Source organism: Nuphar pumila, chromosome 13 (genome assembly GCF_984573655.1).
Source record: "Nuphar pumila chromosome 13, dmNupPumi1.hap1.1, whole genome shotgun sequence".
NCBI lineage: Eukaryota > Viridiplantae > Streptophyta > Magnoliopsida > Nymphaeales > Nymphaeaceae > Nuphar > Nuphar pumila.
In genome coordinates, this window is record NC_143261.1 from 86,122,413 (window position 1) to 86,144,840 (window position 22,428).

Below are 22,428 nucleotides of genomic sequence, written 5' to 3' on the forward strand. Positions count from 1 at the left end.
TCTTGATTCGGGTTTCTCATTGACACTCGGTTGTATAACCTTAGTTAGGGAACAGATAAGTGTTCCCTCTAATCTTTAGTGTTTATCGAAAGGGACACCTTTTTGAGGAGTTTCAAACGTAGGTAACTATCACACGTGTATTATTTCAACATTCTCCCACTTGTCTTAACAATAAACCCTTTACCAAAAAATTTTATGGGAATGACTTATGAATATATTGGCCTTTATAAATTTATTTTACAGATCTTTATGAGATGAACAACAAACAACCATAATAAGAATCATAAAACATGGTATGTGATCACTTTATTTATATGCATATGTCAAAAAGAGTTTAACAAGTTCATTCTCAATACACGTTCGGAATACAATCATGGTGTTAGCCTTTTATTAATAGGATCAACAATCATCTCTTTGGTATCAATATTAACAATATGCACTAGATTATTCTCTGTTTTTTCTTTAACAACAAAGTACTTTAATTTCATATGCTTACATGATGTAGTATTCTTATTATTATTCGAAAAGGACATCGCAGCTTCATTATCACAGTAGACCTTCAGTGACTTTTTGATAGAATCAATCACCTTTAACTGTGATATGAAGTTCTTTAATCATATGGCCTGCGAAGTAGTCTCGTACAATGCTATAAAGTTTACTTCCATAGGGTGAGCAACAGTGGTTGTCTGCTTCTCACTCCTTCAAGAGATCGTGCCATCAGCAAGTAGGAAGACATACCTAGTAGTAGGCTTTCTACTATCAAGGCACCCTTCTAAGTTCGCATTTGAGTATCCAATGACCTCAATGTAATCAACCTTATGATACATCAACATATAGTCTTTTGTTCTTTGCAAATATTACTTGACTTTTTTAGCAGCCTTTCAATGAGATATGCCTGCCTTTCAATGGGATATGCCTGGGTTAGACTGAAATCTACCAAGCATTCCTACTGCGAAAAAAATAAAAATATCTGGATATGAACAAGTTTGCGCATATTGCAAGCTGCGAACAACTGATGCATATGAATAAACACCTATATGTGCTTTGTCAATATCGTTCTGTGGACAATTTTTTAGGCTCAGTTTATCATCTTTTGAAATGGGTGATGTACTAGGAGAATAATTCTCTATTCCATATCACTTTAATATCTTATTTATATAGGATCTTTGGGGGATACCTAAAAAACCTTTTGCTCCGTCTCGGTTGATCTCTATGCCAAATACATAAGCAACCTCACATATATCTTTCATGTTAAAATATGATGTAAGAAACAATTTTGTTTTTGCAAATAACTTTATATCGTTCGTTGCAAATAGTATATTATCTACATACAACATCAATATAATGAACTTACTCTCACTTTTCTTAAGGTATATACATTGATCAATGATGTTTTCTGTAAACTCGAAAATCACGATGACTTGAAAAAATTTAATATACCACTGTCAAGAAGCCTGTTTAAGTTCATATATGGATTTGTTAACCTTGCAAACCAAACGATCGTCTTCAAAGAAATCAAGAGGTTGTTTCATGTATACCTCTTTATTCAGATTCTCATTAAAGAACACTGTTTTTATGTTCATCTGATGTAGCTCTAAGTCATAATGAGCTATGAGGGCCAAAATTATCCTCATTAGACTCTTTAGTTGAGACATGAGAGAATGTCTCATTATATTGAATGCCCTTCATCTGGGTGAATTCTTTAGCAACCAATCTTGCCTTACGTCTCTTTATGTTACCTTTGAAGTTTCTTTTGGTCTTAAAGATCCATTTACACCCTATGCGTTTTACTCCTTTATGTAACTCGACAAGATCCCACACTTGATTCTTAGCCATAGAGTTCAACTCTTCTTTCATGGTTTTTATCTAGTGTGAAGATTGTTTGCTTTTAATAGCTTTCATAAAAGTCAACGGGTCATCATCTATATATATGAAATCATCAGGCTCTTAAAGGTACATCACATAATCAGGATACATGACCGATTTCTTAGCTTTTATGAATCTCCAAACAGGTCGTTTTAGGTAATGAAACTGGATTCTGTATTTCTTCAAAACCAAGTTTTTGAAGTACACTTAATTCAACTGAACTATTTTCAAGGAATTTTGCCTTATCCATTTCAACAATATGTGGTGAATGAGATGAGTAATAAAACCTGTATCTTTTTGACATCTATAGATAACCAATGAAATATCCACAAATTGTTCTTGGATCAAAGGCTTTAATGTGGGGGTTATACAACTTAGCATCTGCAGGACATCTTCATATGTACATATAAGATAGTGATGGTTTTCTACTTGTCCACGACTCGTAGAGAGTTTTAGGCACAAATTTTGCTAAAACTTTATTCAAAATATGCACAATAGTTCTTAAGGCTTCACTCCATAACTTTATGAGAAATGCTGAATAATTCAATATGGCCCTGACCATTTCTTTAAGCGTACGATTTCTCTTTTCAGCTATATCATTCTGGTAGGCACGACCAGGTATGATATACTGAGACACAATCCCTTCCTCTTTTAGAAATCACATTAATGATCATTCTCTTTGTCACATCTCAGTAAACCTACCATAATATTCACCACCTCTATCAGACTTGACTATTTTAATAACTTTATCGGTTTCTTTCTTTACTTCTTTCTTAAATTCTTTAAACATTTGAAAAATATCAGATTTTTCATAAATCAAATAGAGATGCATATACTGAGAATAGTCATCAATGAAGGTGACAAAATATCTTTCGCTTGTGTAACGGGGGTAAATGGTCCACATACATCTGTATGGACTATTTTCAATATCTCACTACTATGTTTGACACCCTCTTTATATGTGTTTGTTTGCTTAACCTTTATGTAATTAACACACAGATCATTGTCAGTAAAATTTAAGAATTTTAAAATTTCTTCATTTACGAGTCTATTTATTATATTTTCAGAGATACGACCCAACCTTCGATGCCAAAACATGTAAGATTTATCATTAATCATGCTACATTTATTGCCAACCAACACGTATTCAGAAGTAAAAAACTTTCGAGTTTGAATCTCCATGTTTAATTTGTACAAACCATTATAAACTAATGCAAAATCAATTTTAATTGAATTTCTCTAAATGAATAACTTGGAGTTTTCAAATTTAAAACAATATCCAAATTTATTAAAACTTGAAATTGAAATTAATTTTTTACTGTATGATGAAACATAAAAGACATCATGAAGATCCAAATCTATGTCGATATCTAAAATGATCATGCAAGTGTCAACACCCTTCACATGCGAACACATCTTGTTTCCTGAATAGATGCTTTTTTCATACATTGTTGGTTTCCTTCTGTTTAGGAACGACTACAAACAATTGACAATATAAATAGTAGCATCAAAATCAATCCACCAACTATTTTTAAGAATATGTAATAAATTACCTTCATGAGAAACAAATGACAAATTACCTTTTTATTCTAACCATTTCTTGTACTTTATGCAATCTGCCTTCTTGCAAAAGAAACACTTTATGGGAGTAGAATCGAGTTGCTTGCTCTGAGATAACTTTTTCTCTGTTGACTTTTTCATAGCATTTTTCTTAAATGCTTTTTTCTTTGGTCCTACCTTGGATCCATGAGAATCCATATCTGCACTTTGCATTCTCTCATTTCAATCTCTCTTCTTCCTCAACACACTTGGATATGAGTTCATTGAATGTCCATTTATCATTATGTGTGTTGTAAGAGATTTTGAAAGGTTCATACTCCGAAGGTAAGGACGCCAGAATCAAATACACTAGAAATGAGTAAGAAATGGTCAACTTCATGTCATTCAGCTGAGACACTATATTTCTCATTTTCAAAATGTGTTGTCGAATATTATCTCCTCCAAAATATTTCATAGATATAAGTTTCAACATTAGCGTATTGACTTTGGCCTTATTCGAATTGACAATTTGTGCTTCAATAGCACTCAAAAATTTTCTCGCTATCCTGCATTGCGGGATAACACTGCGGATATTCTTAGCCATTTTAGATTGCAGAAGCAATAGGCTAAGCCTATTCTAACACTCTCACTTCTCAAAAGCACTCTTTTGTTTAGCAGTGTTTTGATCTGTTAGGGCAGCATGCTCATCCATTCTTAAGGTCAAATCTAAATCCATATACCTTAATATAAAAAGGATATATTTTTTTCAATCACTAAAATTAGATCCACCAAGAAAATAAATAGTATTCGAATAATCTAAAATCACATAACAAAAAAGTGCATGACAAAAGACATGTATCGAAAAAAAGCATATACGCGACAAACCTAATGGAAAAAGCAATAAATAAAAGGCCCTAAATATGCTTATTTTCGGGCAAGTATAGGGGGTTATCAGAGTCCTACTTTGGTAAGAGTTCTGACACGTGTAATCACTACGCCTACCGATCATAAACTAAAACTCATGTGAAGCTAGACCATCAACACATGATGTATCTCAATACACTTGCTTTATTTTATCATATTTAAAATTTCAAACACGATAAAACTTTCTTTGAGTTGTTTATCATTTCATGAATTTAAGTACAACATTAATATTGGCTAAACCTATATGATAAAACAAAATTGACAACATACATGTATTCAGTCACTTTGGTAATATGAATTTACTAAGTTATCTAACTATCCTTGATGTGAATATTATACATTCATTTATGCATGTATAATTACAAATAAAATGCATGAACTTGACAAAATATGATATTTAACGTGCTGCAACTTGATGTTTACGCCCATAAAACGAAGAAAGATAAGTATCCAAATGAAAAAACATAATGAACCGACGAAAAAGAGCCTTGAATTGGTCTTAAAACCGCATGAATCCATCATTAAAACCCTCGAACCGGTCTTAAAATTGTATGAACCAGTTATAATAAACCTTTGAATCGGTTCAAAAATCACTGAACCAGGTCTGTAACAGTTTGAACCGGTCGTTGTAACATTGAACTGGTCTCAGATGACTGAGAATCAGTTCTAGAGAGACCGAATCAGTTTAAGACTAATCCGAACCGACTGAACCAGTTCTCTGGCATTATTACAATGCAGTGGATCTGATTTTGTCATGTTGTCAGATCCAGAACCATATAATCCAGTTTTAACTAAATTTTGAATCTATCACAATCAGAACCAAATCCAGCTTACCCGAACCCGATCCAGAGACTCAGAGGCATTCAAATTCGGGTTCTGAGACCCACAACTCCATACCCGGATCCAACCCAGTAATCGTTATGGGTTGGTACGGGTTGACTAATTCAGATCCTAACAGTAACCTGATCCAAAAGAACATAGTGGATCGGGTATGGATCCAGAACCCAGATCAGGTTTCACAAACCTGACCCGAATCCAAAACTAAGACGGGTCTGGGTCGCAAGGGTCTTGAGTCTCTTACCCGAGAACCGGATCCGATCCAAAGAATCTTTATGGATCGATACGGGTAAGTCAGATTCAGATCCAATTATGGATTCAATCCTAATTCTAAGCTACATGGGTCTGGGTTTATGAAAATACTAGATGCCTCACCCAAACATAGATCTGATCTAATGAAACCTTATGGATTGGTACGGGTGGGACAGATCCAGATCTAAGTATAGATCTGACTCAAAACTTTAAAACCCTCTTTTTACGAATTAGGATTTCAGAAACCCTTAACCATTTTTGAATTTTTCTCTTTCCTCCTAAAAATTTGCCACCACCACCACCTTTTGAAACCACATCGTCGGAAGAGGTTGTTGGCGGCTAGAGGCCGGTGACTTCTATTGAAGACAGAAAAGGGGGGTGGTAATCTTCACCCTGTTTTGGTCAACCCCTGGAAGAACGGTGGAAATCTTTTGCAATCTAGCCATGATTGGGAAACCAGAATAGGCGACGACCGAGAGCTGACGACCCGCCTGGCCGGTCGATCTTCACTGGCAGTGAAGATCGACTGGTTGCCTTCACCATGACCCTCAGTCGACGGTGGTGTCAAAAAGCCCTTTTACAAAAGGAGAAAAAATCTCGTCGGCGATAGGTAAGTTCTTTTGATTTGGGCATTTCAAGAAACAACCGGCATAACACCGGGCATTCCCAAAACCGGTAGAGTATCGTCCGACACGACGATACATTTTCCTCTGTGAACCCAATAGGGTCATTTTTTTGAAGGAGGGAGATGCCGATGCCGTGCAAACGGACGAAGACCAATCTACCGAAAAAACATAGCATCAGAGGGGCATAAAAATACAGCAACACGCAGCAGTATGGGTTGTGGACTCATAACCCAATGTTGGGGGTTTCTCTGCACATAATAAGTTCAAAGGAAGTGTACCAGAAGAAGCCGTTTCTGTCCGTCAGTGGCCGATGCTCTTTCGCAGAGTAGAAGAAGCAGGGTAAGATTCACTCTTCAGCCGGACTGCAGCCCTCCAATTAGCGCAGGCACCTTCAACAATCGGTGAGTAGGATCTCTTTCCCTCTTTTGTGAAAAACTCAGAAAAAGGTAATTTCTTGCTTAATCTTTTTCTTGATTCCAGTTTATCATTGACACTAAATTTTATAGCCTTAGAGAACAGTCAAGATAACTTTTTCCTGTTATCTTTAGTGTTTATCGGAAGGGACACCTTTTCCAGGAGTCCTGGACGTGGCTAACTACCACACAACGTGTTACTCTACTCCAACAGTGGATTCATCCAAACGCCTTTTCAGTATAAATGGCAGGCCAACACCAACAAGCTAGTGGTGAATCCTATTCTAAGAATTCTTTACGGCACATTTGCTCGGACAGGAGCAAATCATTTTCTTTATTTTTGAGAGAATGATTCAAGAGAGCTAGGTAGGGGTGTCAACGGGTTGGGTTTGGTTTGGACCGAGGTAGAATCAGACCTAGACCTGATTTGAGATACTGGTGGCGGGACCTGGGTTCAATCGGGCTCACTATAAGAGAAATCATACCAGAATCCTATAAGAATTATAAGCAGAGCCAGGTCATACCCGATAAAATAATATTTTTTATCCTTTTTACATTGAAAAAGTGTCTTAGTAGAAACTTGGGTCGGGCCCATGCTTGGTATTAAATGTCACAAACCATACTTGGCTCCATATATTTATCGGAACCTTCGGGTCCAACCCGGATTGTAATAGGACCTTATTTATGACAAAACGACCCGTTGACACCCCTAGGTGGAATAAGTGGCTTTGATTCTAGAGAGATTCGAAATGACTTTGGTAAAGTGCTTGCGAAGGCTCAGCTAGAATGTAGGAGTATTAAGTGTATCGTTGGAGATGATGTGCAGTTTCGATTTTCTGGGAACTATAACAACAAAATTGTTGTGGAAAATGGAGAAATGGCTGTATATCTTAGGTGTAAATTGGCATGATCCGTGAAGGATATCCTTATAGGCATGAGAGAGCCAGCTTTGGATCGCAGGAATATGACCTGAATACAGTTTTTTCGGTGATCCAGAATCAATGGCTATGAAGTTTTCATTTTTTTTTTGCTCATAAAAATAAATTTTTTCATCAAAAAGACATGATTCAAGAGTCGACTCTCACTAAATCTAGCATGCTAAACACATCTAACGGTTCAGATATATCATAAAACACTTAAAATCTATGAGGCAGAACGAAGAAAGGGCCTAATATATATATATATATATATGCAGGGGGTCAGAGCAAGCTGTCCGTCTTGGCCGCGAGTCGACGGAAGAAGTTGAGGGGGCTGGAGGGAAGGCGGTGCCTGAACCTGGGGTGCCTCATCTGGTAGAACCCCAGCCCCACCAGCACCACCTGGAACGGTGTCACGTACAGCGCCATGGCTGCGCAGAAGCAGAACAAAAGGAATATGGCCGTCGCCCTCGGGTCCCTCCAGCTGAGCAGCGAGTGTAGCCGCTCCCCCTGCGTCGCCACGTCCCCCACCACCATCTGTATCCTTCCCGCCACGCTCCTCAGCCGGTCGTACCTCAACCTCACCAGCTCCGCCCCTCGGCTCGTCGGAAACGAGTCGAATTCCTCGTCCAGCTCGTCGGGGTGCGCTGCCTCCGCGTGCGATAGCCTCGTGTCCATGTGCGGCGGGTGCCTCGCCCGGTACCGGTAGTTCCATAGCCCGATCAGGAACATGTAGAGGAACGCCGTCGGGAATATCAGCTCCGGGAAGCACACCAGGATCACGAACAGCAGGTGCACCAGCACCGTCGTCACCGGGTTCATCCACGCGCACACCTCGCCAAACCACTTCCCCACGGCGAACAGCCCCGAGAAGACGTTCATCAGCCGGAAGAAGTTGGCCTTGCTCCGCCTCATGCTCCACATGTGGGAGTCGACGTCCGACATGTACTCTACCACCTCCTTCCTCAGCGGGGGCTCCGCCCGGCCCAGCCTCGCCGCGACAATGCTCACCGCATGGTGACGCAGAGCGTCGACCTGGTGTATGTGGAGCGGCCGCACGTAGTGAATCTTGGGGAGCAGCGGCCTCGAGTACGTGCACATCATGTTGAGCGTGGAGGTGCAGGAGAAGCGCAGGGCGAGGTGCAGCTCCCCCATCTTCTTCACCCCCGACGGCTGCAGCACCAGCAGAGGGTACGAATGCGTGTACACCCGCCCGGCCTCCAGCGTAGACAGCCGTATCCGCAGCTTCCCCACCCTCAGGTCCTTGTGCCCGTTCTTGTCACCATTTGAGCTCAAGTGCCCGTTGTCGAACACTCCCACGATGAGCACCGTGCACGGATCGTACACCTCCCACGTGTACTGCTCGTTCCACCTTGGGCAAGGGTCGTCCATCACGGTCCGGGTCCGGACCCATTTCTGTCCGTACTTCGCCACACAGTACGTATCGGACAAGCCCTTCCCATCTCGGGTCTTCATCGGGTGCAGGTTCTGCGCGCTCAGGATGCCGAGCTCCAGCACCCCGATCGACGGCTTCCAGAGCTGCTTAGCCGAGGGCCGGAGGTCGCTGCTGTAGTGCGTTGATTCGTCGAGGACGTGGTACCTGCCATCGAACCAGATCCGGACGTGCAGCCGGGTCGAGAACTTGTCCTTCTTCAGCGCCTCGGTGTCGATGAGGACGGACCGCTCCAGCTCGTACCACTTGGGGTGGATCAGCTTGTCGTCGGCACGCTTCTCGATCGATGATAGCGGGATCGAGCACTTCCCAATCGATTCGTCCTTGTTGGGTCCGACCCGATCCTCGATGGTGAGAACCAGGTGGTCCTCGAACGGCTCGGCCACGACGAACATGTGCTCCTCGTTCCAAACGGGGCTGAGATTCCGGCTCTGGGTGAACCGGGTCTTCATGATCTGGTTCCCGAGCTGGGCCTTGACGTAGACCTCGGGGTACCGGCTTTTGTCCTTTAGGTAGAGGTCTTGGGCCTCGATGATGCCCACGCGTAGGTACCACAGCCTGGGCGAGTGGTACACTTTGGAACGTATGTGGGAGACGTGAAACCCGTCCTTCTTGGGGATGGCGTCCGAGTACCAGGCTTCCGAGAACGACTCGTCCGCTTGGGTGCCGATCCAGACTGCGAGCATCAGCTCACCCTTGTCCAGCTTGTCCCCGCTCTTGGCCTCCAGGCGGTACCACTCGGGGGCGAGCGGGCTGTCAGGGGGAACCCGCACGGGGATCTCGTTGAGATCGAGGAGCACCCGCCCCACGAAGTCGTCCTTGACCATGTCCTTGTCGTTGATCACCACCTCCACCACCGACGACTGCACCCGCTCCCGCGCGAACGCGAAAACCTCGTTCCACTCGGGCTTGTTGTTCTTCTCGAAGTGTCGCGTCGTGCCCTTGTAGTTGCCGAGCTTCACCTCCACGTAGGGGTCTAAGCTCCCCGTCATGTCCTTGGAGGGGAGCTCCCGGGCCTTCACCACCCTCACGAAGAGATAGCGCATCTCCTCCACCAGGTCGTAGGTGCTCAGCTTCTCGGTGCCGCGGATGACCTGGCCGCCGAGCAGCGGGCTCGTCTCCTTGAGCGCGAACTCGGCCGAAGACGAGGGGCCTGTGTTAATGAATGGCACGCCGCCTTCGCCGCCGCTGCTGTTGTATATGCGCACCACCGGTGGCTGAGCGGGTTTGGACTCATCGGCGTTGATCACAACCCTGGGTGCGGGATCCTGGGAGGAGTGTTGGTTCGGGAGGGTGAAGAATTGCTGGGCGTCTCGGTGGTTGCCTTTGCGGGGTTTCTCGATGGCCGGCTCGACCACCGGCATGGTGTTGGGGTCGGGGACGAACAGGTTGGAGGGATGGAGGTTCTGGAAGAGATGGTTGTCAAGGAGGTAGACCCGGAGGCTGAGCTCTCCTTTGACGCGGGAGAGGAAGTGGCGCTTCTCGAGCGGGTAGCTGAGGGTGACGGCGTCATGCTGGGAGACGAAGGAGGTGGAGCTGAGGCGGACCTTGCCGAGGAGGGAGTGGGAGTGGGAGGGCTTGACGTCGTGGTAGACGTAAGCGTCGAGGGTGAGGTCCGGGAGGGTGGCCGGGTCGGAGATGGTGAAGGAGAACCTCTCGTTCCACTGCGGGTTGAGGTCCTTCTCCTTGACGGTGGTGCGATGCCGCTGGCCGTCGAAGTGGAGCTCGACGAAGGCGCTCGACGTGCCCTCTCCGTTCTTGGCCATCAAGTTGGTGGCCCCCACCACTTCAACAAAGAGCTTCAAGTTGCCTATCATGGCTGCTGCAGCTTATCGGTGACGGTGATGACTGATGACGTTTCTGCGATTGCAGGGAGAGGAAAAGAAAACGGAGTCTTAGAGAAGAACAGGTTAACCTATGATAAATGAAAAAGAGAAATTTTAAAAATCAAAGACAAGGCTGCTGGGCCACAACTTGCGTCGGGTTAGGTCAAGTTGACCTTAACCAAGTGCGGGTCCATGTCTGACCCAACAGAATCCCCTTCCAACCAGAACTTGACAGACCTCCTTGTTTTCCAAGTCGAACCCGGGTGGGGCGTGTTATCGAACCAGGGGTCCCAAAAGTTGGCAGATCGGACCGTTTCATGAGGCACGCTGTGATCCTGCCGAGTGGCTTGTGAGAAGCAGATGGCTATACCAAGAAATAGACCAACGGAAAATCTGACGCTTCTCTCATTTATCGCCCTTTTGATCGATAGGCTGGATCAGGTGCAATCACATTTCACAATTTTGATGTGCTGCTGCACCTGACCACCCTCCATCTTTTTCATGCAGTATATTTGAAATGTGCACATCATTGTACCTGACCTTTTTTCTTTGAGAGATGGGTACTAGTGTCCAAGCGGCAAAGGTTCTTGTGTGAAAACCGAAGCCAAGAAGAAACAAATTGAAAGTAACGGGCTTACTTTTACTAATTTAATGATAGATTTTACCAAGATAAAAAAAAAATCAAATGATTACCAAAGTTGCTTAAAACAAATTATATTAAAAAAAAAGTTCATGATAAAATAAATGGTATAAAATATCAACAATAACCAACTCTTCTCCTTGCGATATGGCCTTCTTAAATGGACGATAATTTAGAATAAATAGTAAATCTTAATACTCCCTCTCAGGTGCATATAGATCATGAATGCCCCTGTTGCATAATAAACTTAGAAATCAATCCATATCAAGACACTTGGTAAACAAATCAGCCAATTGAGAATTTGTTTCAACATGAACTGTACAATCCAGATCAATCTATTTTGTACGCTCATGATAAACTGAGTTAGCCGCAATGTTCAACGCAGCTTGGTTGTCACAAAACAAGTCTGGCAGCATAGAATGAGAAACTTGTAAATCTGTCAACAAAAATATGAGCCATGTAAGTTCACAGACTACATTAGCCATGGCTCTCTGCCTCAGCTGATGAACATGACACTATGGATTGCTTTTTGGTTTTTCAAGAAACAAGATTGGTTCCTAGAAAAACACAATAACCTAATACAGATCATAATCTTATGTTTGGGCAGGCTGCCCAGTCGACATCACAATAAGCCCGTAGACACAAAGGAGATGAGGTTGACAAAAAAATTCTTTGCCCCAAATTTTTCTTTAAGTACTTTACAACTCTTAGGGTTGTATCCACATGAGTACGCTGAGATGCATGCAAAAATCGACTGAGAACATGAACAAAGAAAGTAATATCGATCTTGTTATAATTAGGTAGATTAACCTTAATTTCAACTAGATGCCGATATTTGGATGGATCAAGAGGTTTGTCACCATGAGCACTTAGCTGAAGTCGTTGTTCCATGGAAAAATCACTAGGCTTGGCTGTAGATATCCTTGTTTCATCAATAATTTCTAAGTGTGTACTTTCTTTGAGACAAGCATATTCCTTCTTTGAATCAGGCAACTTCAATTTCAAGAACTTTAATTTTCCCAAGTCCTTCATATGGAACGGTTGGTGAAGATAGAATTTTATATGATCAATTTTTTTATCATTGTCGCCAACCAATATTAAATCATCAACATACACCAAGAGAGCAACAAAGTGTCATTTCTTTTGATATGTAAATAGGGAGTAGTCCGACTTTGACTAAACAAAACCAAATTTAAGTAGGGCTATTGAAAAAATTTTAAACCAATTTCTTGGACCTTGCTTAAGCCTATAGAGTGACTTATTTAATTTATATACAAGATGCTCTCCCTATTTGTGATATCCTTGAGGTAAAGTCATATATACATCTCCATGCAATTCTCCATGTAAAAATAAAGTATGGACATCCATTTGATGGAGTGTCCAATTTCTAACTGCAACAATGAACAATAAGCAACAGACAGTGGTAAGTTTTGCTATAGGGGCAAATGTCTCATGGTAATCCAATTCTCCCTATTGAGCATAGCCTTCTGCCACAAACCTGACTTTATACCTTTCTATTGATTCGTCAGATTTATATTTAATTCTGTACACCTACTTGTTTCCAACAAGTTTGACACCATTTGATATTTTCATGACAGTCCAAATGTTATTCGCTTTTAATGCTTGAAGTCCAGATTGCATGTTTTTTGCCAAAGAGGATTTTAGATAGCTTTAGAAAAAAAAATTGGTTCAAACTCACTTGAAATAGAAACAAGAAAGACTTTTTGTGAAGAAGAGAATTGATCAAAGGTACCTTGCCTAAACTTCAATGTTGGTTCGGATGAAGAATTAATAGCCAAACAATAAAAGTTTTTAAGTAAAACAGATGGTTATCTTGGACGTGTAGATCTTCGAGTTGGTTCTACGGTTTGAACTGATGAGTAAGTGATATTTTTGGTTGGTTCAAGATTTGGTTATGGAGTAGGTTCAGTTTGAGAATTTTGATATTCATTGGTCTCAACTGAATCTGACGGTTCATGAAGTTCATGTTCAACAATTGGTAGGATCCTGTATGACACAAGATTGAAGAAATAAACTAACTAAACAATTCAATCTTTTAATCAGTTGACTAACTGAAATAAGATTAAACTGAAAAGATGGAACACATAAAACTTTATCAATAGTAAGATTAGGACCACTCTCAACTAAGCCTATGTGCGACACATAAGCATGATTTCTTGTAGGCAGTTTAACAGGAAGAGAGCAAGAATCATAATTAATATTGGATAAAGAACTAGAAGATTTGACCATATGATGGGTGGCTCCTGAATCAATGACTCAAGGAGTGGAAGAAGGTGAGTTAAGAGTAGATGATAAACCTACGAAATTGACGACTGACGAAGACTGCTTGACAAGAGCCAAAATATGGTTATATTCCTCCATAGTAAAAGAAGGAACACCACTTGATGAAACCGTCACTTGATCTCCATCTGACGTCTTAACAGATTGAATCACAAGAGGTGACTGAGTAGTAGCATTTGCAATGAGATTTCTTGATCCACCTTTGTTTGAAGTCGAAAAGCCATGAAGCTGATAACATTTATCCTTTGTGTGACCTGTCTTATGACAATAAGAACACGTGATCTTAGAGTTTTGAAACTTGTTACCACGCATTGAAGAGTTCTCTTGTTGTTGGTTCACCACCAACGCTACACGTTCAGTATTGGATGATGATTGCAAACATGCTTCTCTTTGTTTCTCTTCTTTTAGCACAAGAGCATATGCCTTGACAATAATGGAAAGTAGCTCCATAAGAAAGATTTGTTTGTGGACTGCATTATAAGAGGCATTCAGTCACATTAAGAATTGAATGACTCTTTGTCACTGCTGTTATGAAATTTGATCCTTCATCGCACCACAAGTGCACAAGTGTGCAGAGCAATAAGACATTAACTCATCTCACAACACTTTTAGTTTAGTAAAATAAACAGTCACATATTCAGAATCCTGCTGGAGCCTAGAGATGACATAATGAATTTGATAGATTCTTGGCTCTATGCTTTGAAAAAAATGATCCTTAAGATTGTCTCACACATCTTTTGTTGTAGTAGCATATATGACACTACTAGCAAGTTCACGTGTAAGAGAATTTAATAACTATGAAAGCATCATATGATTACATCTAGTCCATAATGCATTATCCTTTGAAGTAAAATTGGGTTTAATAATTGTACCATCTACGAAACCCAACTTATTTTTGATGCTAAGGGTCATAACCATTGCCCTGCTCTGCAGTGGTTGTCACGAAACCTGAACTTTCTTGTGTAACTGCGTCGTCTGCCATTAGATCTTCAAGAGGTTAAATGTTAGAAAAAGCAGTGACCTTCAATGGAGTAAATAGAAAGAAAAGTTGGTCCAATAGGCAGACGTACAATACTCAATACACGGTGGTTGAGTAGGGTCCCATGAAACACCAAAATAGAATCAATATGTTGCTGCAGAAAGCCTGACAAATGCAGATTGATGCAACTAGCAATATGCATACCAAGCGAGGTCAAGATGCATCGGTAGTAAGACTTATGCACTCAACAATGTGCAGATTGATGCACACAACAAAAACAAACTAACAAATTACAGTAAAGAGAGGTCTCTCACGTTCTGATACCATGTGAAAACCGAAACCAAGAAGAAACAGGTTGACAGTAACAAGCTTACTTTTTCTAATTCAATGATAGTGTATATATATACATAATTACAGAGTAACAATAATCTTGAGTGCAGCTCATTCACAAGGATACCTCAAAATATGATGGAGATAAAAAAAATATCAAATGGTTACAACAGTTGCTTAAAACAAATTATATTAGAATGAAAGAAGTTCACGATAAGAAAATGGTATAAAATATCAACAATAACCGACTCTTCTCCTTGCGATATGGCCTTCCTAAGTGAACGATAATTTATGATAGATAGTAAATCTAAATACGAGACAAAAGTTTTAATGGGTCAAGGACTCAAGATTGCCAACATTCAAGATCTTGTGGCAATGCAGGTGAACCATGTGGATTCAATCATTCATGAAAAACCAAAGAAGACTAGAAGGGAAAAGGACAGCAAAAGAAAAAGAGAGGAAAATGATATTGGATATTTGTTGGTTTGGATCAGAATTTTTTTTCCCTCTCTGGATCCGCTGCATGCACAAGGACATGGCGAGGTCCACGTAAACTAAGTGGACAAAGTTGATTTGTCTTTATCGTTTGGTGGTGGTGGTCTCACATTCCACCTTTTAACCAATGTCACAAATCTCATTATGGGGATATTTTTCAGAAAGAAAATCATAGTACACAAAAAAATAATGTTTTTATTATAAGATTTTATAAATTTTAAACAAATATAAATACATAAAAACAATAAATTATTAAAAATAAAAAGTGCATCAATATCGTGACATTTAAACAAGAGGGGGAAATATTTTGAAAACATCGTAATTCTATGATCTTTTCATAGTTCTGAAAAACTATTTCACAATATCGCAGATATTTTGACCGTTACTTTAACATTACTGGCGAGGACCCGACATCCGTATCCAAAATAGAAAAGATAAGAATGAAAAAGAAGAAGAGAACGAGTCTCATCACCTCATTTTCGGAAGCGGATCAGGTCATGCTGAACATGAGCGTTTTTGCTCATGTTGACATCGTGGCCGTCTGTTTGCATTTTGGATGAATGCCACGTGGTTTTGTTGACTTTTGAACTTTTTAAAATGCAAATCGGATGGCCACGATGTCAGCATGAGCAAAAACGCTCATGTTCAGCATGACCTGATCCGCTTCCTTAGTCAATTCAATCAATTACAGGCCAAATGATCAAGACGCTCTCACTTTCAAAGGAAAACCGGGGGCCCACAGGCTTTTATAAAAAATAATGAAAGATTTATGGCTATTGGCATTTACTGAAAAGACCAGAATATCCTCTCGCCGCCAACCCTAAAGACAAAAGGGCACAAAAAAAAAGCCCTAAAAAATAACGAGAGGGACCAAAGCACTCAGAGGCTGTGTTCGGGAAGAGGACATTTGAAAGAATAGAAAGGCAATTAGCATTTCACACAATTCATGGTTTTCCCTGCTACATGGTGAGGAGGCATTCACAAACATGGGAAGGAATACTTGGCCTTCCCAAGCCTCACTTATTTCCTGAGAATTAAGTGATGGGTTGATTGGGTTGCTTTTTTACCTTATTCTTTCACATGGCTGTATCCAAGGAGAGAGCTTCTCAATCAAACGTGGATAGGGATAGACATTCACCCAATTCTCAAGTTCTGAAGGCAGCCTTAGGGTTTAGTAATAACCAGGAGTTCCTGTCAGGGAATTAGCCTTAAGAATGGTGTTGGGGGCCAATTGTCAATTGGCTGTTATAAGCGAGGGCCATAAAGAGTAAAAGAAGAGCTCAGATTTGGAGAAATAGGAATTGAGGGAAATTTGCGATTGCCAACACCTTGGACGGCGATGGGAGAGGGGAAATAGAAATGCTAATCGTGTTTAGAGTCTCTAGACTCTTGATTCGTCTAACCAAACCGACACATCAAGCCTAATGATCATCCTTGGAAATTTTTCATTAGGTCACTTTCAACTGTTATCACCATTCCCACCAAACAAAAAATGCACGACAAAAACCACTTTTGTCATTTTCATTGGAAAATGCCCCGCCACTGTGGCGGGGAGGGTGGGTGGTGGGGTTTGGATAGGGTCTCTTCAGTAAAAATGTCATTTTCTTTCCCTACATTTTGTTTTTCTGTGGAAAGAAAATCTCCTTCCCGACATTTTCCTTTTTGAAAAAATTTCCCTTCCCTACATTCCACACTGGTCTGTTCATCCACCGACGAGACGTTTAATCTGTTAAAAAATCATATTCTGCACTTTGGTATACCTGTTACTCAACCATCAAAGTGACACTTGACCTATAGAGAAACCCTGTGGAACCCCGAGTCCGGCCAACTTTCATGAAACATGAGCCGACTTGACAATATTCACCAAGTTACTTGAGCCAAGCTGGTCTGCGCTAAAGTATGGTGATCGAGTACTCGGAAGACAGAGATGAACCTGGCTCGGTGGTCCCAGTAGCACGTTGACTCTACGGTCAACAAGCGTTTGGAGTTTCAGGTGAAACCGTTCAGAGAAATAATAAAATTAACTTCTCGATAGAACCATGAAGTCGAGGGTAGGACCAACAGTAGGCCAGTTGCTCCATGTAGCCAATTCAACTAAACTCCAGGGCAAACTGTTGCACAGTCAACCATAGTTTAGGGCATAATCATATTCATAAAGATGATGACATTGACTGTGGCGGTGATAGCGTTGCAGGGTACATACCGCAACTACTAAGCTATCGTTACTGTGATGCCGCTAGTTCAGTCAATCCTGTTCTGGAAATTAGCGAAGAGATATAGAAGATTTGGAGAAGAAAACTGCTACCTCATAGGTAGCAACAGGCTATTGCAGTACCAATACCAAAAAGGACTTTCTTCATCAGATCGTTTTCTACAACGAGCTTGAACGCAAAGATATTGATTCCGCGCTCATCATGACGCCCATATGTTTCATGGTCGCTAGGTGTCCTTAGATAGGACCTTTACACTGTGTACAGTATAATACTGTGGGACGGGCGGTGTTGTTATCAATGTCACAAATCTCTGTATAGATTTTTTCTCGTCGAAGAGAAAAAACTCTCCATAAATGTAAAGAATTTGTTTATATAAAATCTCTAGAAAATATCATCATATAAAAAAAAGTAAAGGAAAACATATAACGTTATAAAAATACAAAAAATATAGATACTAAAAAGTTGTAGCATCACAACCAGAATTTGACGCTTTAAAACAAGAGACATCGCATCTTTTGGGATTTTATCTGTTATTGAAAATAATGTCATAAAATCATTATGATATTTTCACAATACGAAGGTTGAACCCCCATTTTGCATACCTTCAAATGCCAACAAATAGTATCCAAAATAAAACAAATAGATGCACACTATTACGGGGTGTTTAGGTGCACCAACTTATGCAAATTGGAGTCAGCTACAAGTTTTAACTAACCTGTGACGTACAAGGGGAGGGGTGCAACCGTGAAGCACACACCTCTTAGGGGCAAAAGAGGAATTTATGTGAAAAAGGCAAAAGGAATCCGATGCCTCAGCTTTCGACTCAAATCTCCAAAAGGCTTCGGCCTTTCGGGATCTCAAGCAGTAAGAAAGTTATAGAAAATAAATAAACCTCCCCAGATTCAAAAGTCAAATGAAATCTTGAAAGGAAGTGAAATTCCATCACAGGGATCATAAAAAAAGGCGAAGGAACACACTATAAAAGAACTACCAGAAAACATAATTGTGGAAAATAAATTAAGGACTTTTTTTTTAATAGCCACCTGAAGTTCTACTAAGAATGGCTTTAAAAATTAAATTATTAAAACAGAGTAAATGCACGTCAGATCAACTGGAGAGTATAAGCTAAGGATTGAGAATGCATCAAATGTCAATCGAAAGGAAAAAACCGCGAGAAATTAGCAGGGGATAACAGCTGATCTACCAATCAACAACTTCAAGAAGAAAATTGCGGCAAGGGAAAAGTAAACCGTATGCAACAAAAGATTCACCTCCTTAATGGAGATAAGATCGCTTGCGTCTTTCCTTCTTCAGATTTCCATAAGAGGGAGAAGAGCAAAAATCGAAAAAAAAGGTTCTAAGAGGGAGCACTTTGATATTGACGACTCTGTTTGGAAAGGGATGAAAAAAACTCTACTCTGTGTGTTTGTTCTCGAATGGAGACTTCGATTGTGTCTCGGTTTTCCTTCAGAAAATGAAGAAAAATGGCAAAAAGGGAGAAACATGAACCAGTTTACCAAAATTCAAGAGTCTCTCTCTAAGGGAAGGAGAAACCATAGGCGAGAGAAAACTTTTTGAGCCGAGGAGGGAAACTGAGGAACAGCAATTTAATTGAAGACCAAATCATAGAAAAGCGTAGACTTACCTCTCTGAATAGCGATTTAGATAGTCAGCAGCGTTTGTTCTTCAGTTTCTGAGAAAGGAATGGGAAAAAAGGAGAAAGAGAAAGAAAAAAACCCTTGAAATTAAAGCGATTTCTTTCGGTCACACGAGGAGCTATGGAGCAAGCCTGAATTCGCCTCTGGCTAAATAAATAAACAGAAGTGAACAAGAAACAAGTGAGATGCAGAGTTCCTATGAAATTGAAGGCTCTACTACTAAAACACCTATAAACTCTAATCAAACAAAAAATTATGACATGAAGAGTTCCTACAGAATTGAAGATTCCTCTTCCAAAACATCTACGAACTCTAATCAAACAAGAAATCGTTTATTTCTATAAGAATGATTTGGACCGCCAATCGAATTTCATCTATCATCTAGAAATCACACGGAAAACAGAAAAAAACTAAGTTTTCAGAAAATTTCACCCGTTTAATCGTGATTTCGATCACGATTCTCGTTTCTTTAGACTTTCATACCAAAACAAAAATCGAAGAAGCAGAAAAAGAAGAGGGAGGGGAAGAAGGAGGCGATCGAAGCAGGGAGCTATAGATGTGCAAAAACATTACCTTTTTAAGAGCGATTCCTTCACGATTCGCGCTTCTTCCTCAGATTTCACCGAAGGAGAAACGAAGTAGGAGAGACTCTCCTCCTCTTCTTCTGGTCAGAAGAAAAGCGTCACAAAAACGATCTTCCTTCTTCTGGTTAGAAGAGAAACCGCGGAGGAAAAACAGAATCAAGTGAATCGTTGGAGAGAGAAGACATCATCCGAGCAAATTCCGGGATTCATCCATGGAAGGTAAGCCGTAAATCCTTATCTGCACCTTCTCTCTGAGAGAGAGAGAGAGAGAGAGAGAGACGCGGTTGACAAGCCGTAGAGGACAAAAGCAATACGCACAAAATATTTAAACTACTAAATTTCCCGATCGTATCCCTTTCAAATAATCTGATTACCGCGTTTGCAACCAGTGGTCGGTGGTCATTGTGCCGAAAATGCCCTTATCTTTTTCTAAAATGACGAAGATAGAATCGAGCCTCGACGTACCAAGTAGTTTTGAGTGTTGTTTACGTGATCCAGTGTATGCCATGTATTTTGGATCCAGATCCAACCTTGCTTCGTTAAAATTCTTTCTGATTTGAACTTATTATAATATGTGAATCAGGAATTATCCGGTCCGTATCTGAACGATCTCCACAAGCCGGTCCAGAATTCTGCAAACATGTTTTTGACAAAAGCACACAAGAGGTCAATATTGTAATCAGGTCCACGACTCTGCAAACATATTTTGGAAAAAAGTACACAAAAGATGGACAGTATTGTAATTTACTTTTTTTCTGAAAATTTTAAAGTTTAATTTCTCACCTAATCGACCGAACACGAACCCTCTAACGTCAAACGGACGCAGATGAGCAGCTTCCCCGATATTTTTTTATTTTTGAAATTTACCAAAATACCTCAACTTTTGGAATACGTACGGAAAAGGGCTTTTACTTATGATGAAGACCAAATATACGCGGACGTTCTTCCGGCAAAACCCCTCTGTTCCAGGAATGAAAGGACTCGTTTTCGAGATCCTGAAGTCAAATGAACCAGTGAACACCGTTTTCGTCCATAACGTTATTGTGCTTTAACAGAACGGTAATTTCGCATCTGAGATCTCATGGGGAAACCGCCGTCTCAGCCGGGCCCGACTATCTTAGCCACTTTGCAAAAGCTGGCCAGCCAATAAAGCCTCGCCACGTGCCCTGATGATGAAAGCAAAGGCAACGTGAAGGAGGCGCAGATCTCTATATGTAAAATGACTCAAAACGCCCTTATCAGCTCACCTTCAAGGAGACATCTCTTTTAATTATTCAATTTCGAGGACAGAGGTGAATGAATGAAATCAACATCCCAGCGGTGCAAATGAAACCCGACCCGACTGAGGTTATGTTGCTTCCCGATGATCCACATTGTACACAGGAGCAGGGATGCAGATGGATCAGATCCAGAATAGCCAAAATTTGCAAAATCTCCATCCTGGATCTGACCATAGTGACAAACTTTTTTTATCGGCAATTTCTCGTTTTTCAAAAACTCGCGAGAAATTGAAAAAATTTCATAAATCTCACATTTTTTGGCAAAACCTCGGCAATAAAAAAAACAAATTAAAAAATATAAAATTTATTTTTTATAAGAAAATATTAATAAAAATTATTTAAAAATAAAAATACATGATTTTTTTCGCAATAAATAGACATTTTAAAACATAAATATCACATTTAAATTGCGGTATTTATGTTTTTTTCATAAATCTCGCAATATTTTGAAAATCTCGCAAGAAATTGCCGTTTTAAACTTTCAGGCAATTTCTCGCGATATTATCGCGAGATTTTTCCATAAATCTCGTGATATTTGTCACTATGGATCTCACTAATTTGCATCCTTCCAAGAACTAGTTTTTATCTTCATTCAGCTCCAATATGAAGTCATTTGTGAGATAATTAGCTGCAGAATAGTGTGATAATGGGAATTCATTTATGGCATGCTTGCATTTCATGTGATTCCAAATCACATTTTGGAATCAAAATGAGAAGAGAGTAAAATTATCCAAATGTAATTGTGAATCTCATTCCTTCGTTTTAAAAGCTTTTGGTAACCATAGTTAAAGTTGTAAGGTTACATGGGCATTTGGTAGAACTAGGGTGCAGTTTCCTGAAGCAGGTTTTAATGATTTTTGACAGTACTGTTGGCATGGTAAGGTGTATGACGTCAGAGTAGGGGTGTCAAATAGATGGGCTATGACCCGGTATAGGATCAGCGATTGGTTACAATTACTCATGAGCTCCGATTATTAAATGGGTTAGGTATGATTTATGAAAATTCATAACAAACACCAGTCTGACCCAACTTTCCATTAAGATCAGTCATTTTTAAATGTAAAAATCCTAAAAAATATTATTTTCCCCTGTATGAACTGGGTCTGGTTTATGTAATTCTTTTCAGATCCAAGAGTTGTTTTTCTTATGAAAGATCTGTTTGAACTAAATATGGATATGATACATGCACCACTAAGTCAGATATGAGTTTGCAAGTAATCTGCTGAGTGACGGTAAGACCTGCACAATTTCCTAAATTTTAATTAAAATAAAGAGATTTTTTTAATGTGAAAGAT

The 22,428-nt window shown here is 40.3% G+C and overlaps 1 protein-coding gene across 3 annotated transcripts; it reads right to left on the reverse strand.

The window, feature by feature from the left end:
- Positions 1-7,520: 7,520 nt before the first annotated feature.
- Positions 7,521-20,153, reverse strand: LOC149818981 (FT-interacting protein 3-like). 3 transcript variants are annotated; one of them, XM_089986452.1, is made up of 3 exons: positions 19,843-20,147; positions 19,257-19,412; positions 7,521-10,687 (listed from the first exon to the last, which is right to left on the reverse strand). In XM_089986452.1, the coding sequence occupies exon 3, from the start codon at positions 10,642-10,644 to the stop codon at positions 7,657-7,659; it is 2,988 nt and encodes a 995-aa protein (XP_089842578.1). In that variant the 5' UTR covers positions 10,645-10,687; positions 19,257-19,412; positions 19,843-20,147; the 3' UTR covers positions 7,521-7,656. The 3 variants fall into 3 exon arrangements, with proteins under 3 accessions (XP_089842578.1, XP_089842579.1, XP_089842577.1); XM_089986453.1 differs by having other exon boundaries at positions 19,257-19,416; XM_089986451.1 differs by lacking the exon at positions 19,257-19,412 and having other exon boundaries at positions 19,843-20,153.
- Positions 20,154-22,428: the final 2,275 nt, after the last annotated feature.